We start from the raw sequence: 1970 nt of genomic DNA, 5'->3' as shown, positions 1-1970 counted from the left end.
AGATAGCCCTTGTGTAGCTTTGTGCATAATCAAAAAACAAACAATACTTAAAATCTTAATGGTTACAAGAGTGGCTAACTTTTGGAAAGGAAATTGTGTATATCTAACCACACAGTGTAGTTAATGAAAATATAAAGTATTAAGTAATAATAAATTAATTTTTAATTAATTGTGATATAGCTACTGGGGAGGGAAGTATATTCATCCAACAACCAGCTAGGTGGCATCCAGATCATGCACAACAACGGAGTAGCACATACCACATCACCTGATGACATTCAGGGTGTTTACATCATGCTGAAATGGCTTTCATACATTCCAAAGGTAAGAGATTTGGTAATGAAATGTGTAAAAAAGCATTCTTTGGTAGTTATCAAACACATTGCTTCTAAAATAAATAGTTTAAATATATTCCTAACATGGAATCATGTTTTCATGTTACAGACACAACCAGTATTTCAAATGAAATATGAAATAAAGATTGTTATATAAAAGTATTTTTTGAATAAAACGTTTAAAATGTTATGCAGAATATGATTTAAAGTTATATAAATAAATCAGTGTATATTGTAGAGTATCAAAAATAAATTTTCTATAATGTATATTAACTGTAAAATAACATTTATCAATTTTTTAAATTGTATTTTGATACAAGATATTGAAATATATTAACTTGTATGATTATAAAATTCTATAGAGAACTTAACCACACAAATTGGATTGAAAGCTTATTATAATCGAGGGGAATAGGCTACTTGAATATGAGTGTATTTAGACTAGTAGTCAGTATATGTAGAATGTTGTATGGTAGCCATATATTTAAATAAATACATTATCAATTAAAATATCATAAATTCTATTTTTTAAAAGTTTTAAAAGTTTTTTTTATTATTAAATAAATTTTTTTTCAGGTAGATGTGTGCATGACTGAATTTTAGCATAGAAATTTTCAAAGGTGTGAAAGTTGTTGAATTGTATTAGTGTAAAGGTATACAAACATGACAAAAAATTATTGCATATATAAATACTACTTTGGCAGGCTTTTTATCTTTTGAGAAGTTTCTCGGATGTTTAAAACAGTTTTTCTATTTTGATCAAGATTTTCTCGTACATTTTTCTCTTCTTGCAAAAATTCCTGTTGTACTTAAACTTTTACATCTACTTTTATAAAATTGTGTAAAATCATTTTTAATAACTTTTGGTTTATATTTAAAAGTTGAGAGAGACACATAAAGATATTCAAAACCAAACTTCCAAAAAAATGGGCTATATCTGTCTGTGTTTATTCTATGAACCTTCCAATTAAAAGTAGCTCTTACATTTGATATAATGTAAAAATGTTTCATTTATGACATTCCATTTTTTTAGATTTAGGCAAGCTTATTGACCAGTAAAGTTCATAGTTCTCCTTATAACAGATGTAAAAGCTTAATTTTTGAAGTTTGTTTGGAACAAGTTATTTACACTGAAAGTGGAAGTTTTAGTTTCTTAATAAATCTTTGAAAAAAAGGTTTTTTATTTCTGTTTTGATTTTTGCATAATATACTTAGCATTTTGGAATATGTCTTCTGATGTGAAAATTACTTTTCTGCTTGAAGATCAGTTGAATCTTAATAAAATAATTATCTGTATTCATTCTAGCAATGAATGAACACTGATATTATTTTATTAAAATTCAATTGATTTTCAAATCAGAAGACACATTCAAAAATACTAAGTATATTATGCAAAAAGTAAAACCGAAACTAAAACTTCTAGTTTATGATATTTTAATTTACTGTCATATTGTTATTATGCTCTTTGGTATAACTTCAACAAATCTTGGAGTTAATTTAAACATGAATGCTGCAATGCAGAAAACTGTGCCATAATAACCTTATTGTACTCTTCAAAACATGGTTTTATATATATATATATATATATATATATATATATATATATTATATGTTATTTACTTTACTAGTTAGTGT

The 1970-nt window shown here is 25.3% G+C and overlaps 1 protein-coding gene across 4 annotated transcripts in view; it reads left to right on the top strand.

The window, feature by feature from the left end:
- The window catches only part of LOC106467551 (acetyl-CoA carboxylase), a 156452-nt gene that overhangs the window by 139549 nt on the left and 14933 nt on the right, over positions 1–1970 (top strand). For all 4 annotated transcript variants that reach the window (XM_022395748.1, XM_013927912.2, XM_022395750.1 and 1 more), the window contains one exon: positions 181–324. In XM_022395748.1, the coding sequence (XP_022251456.1) occupies positions 181–324 (144 nt within the window). The remainder of the gene's footprint in view (positions 1–180; positions 325–1970) is intronic.

This window comes from Limulus polyphemus, unplaced genomic scaffold (assembly GCF_000517525.1).
Source record: "Limulus polyphemus unplaced genomic scaffold, Limulus_polyphemus-2.1.2 Scaffold2657, whole genome shotgun sequence".
Classification (NCBI taxonomy): domain Eukaryota; kingdom Metazoa; phylum Arthropoda; class Merostomata; order Xiphosura; family Limulidae; genus Limulus; species Limulus polyphemus.
The sequence above is the reverse complement of the archived record's forward strand: the minus strand, read 5'-3'. Positions and strand labels throughout refer to the sequence as shown.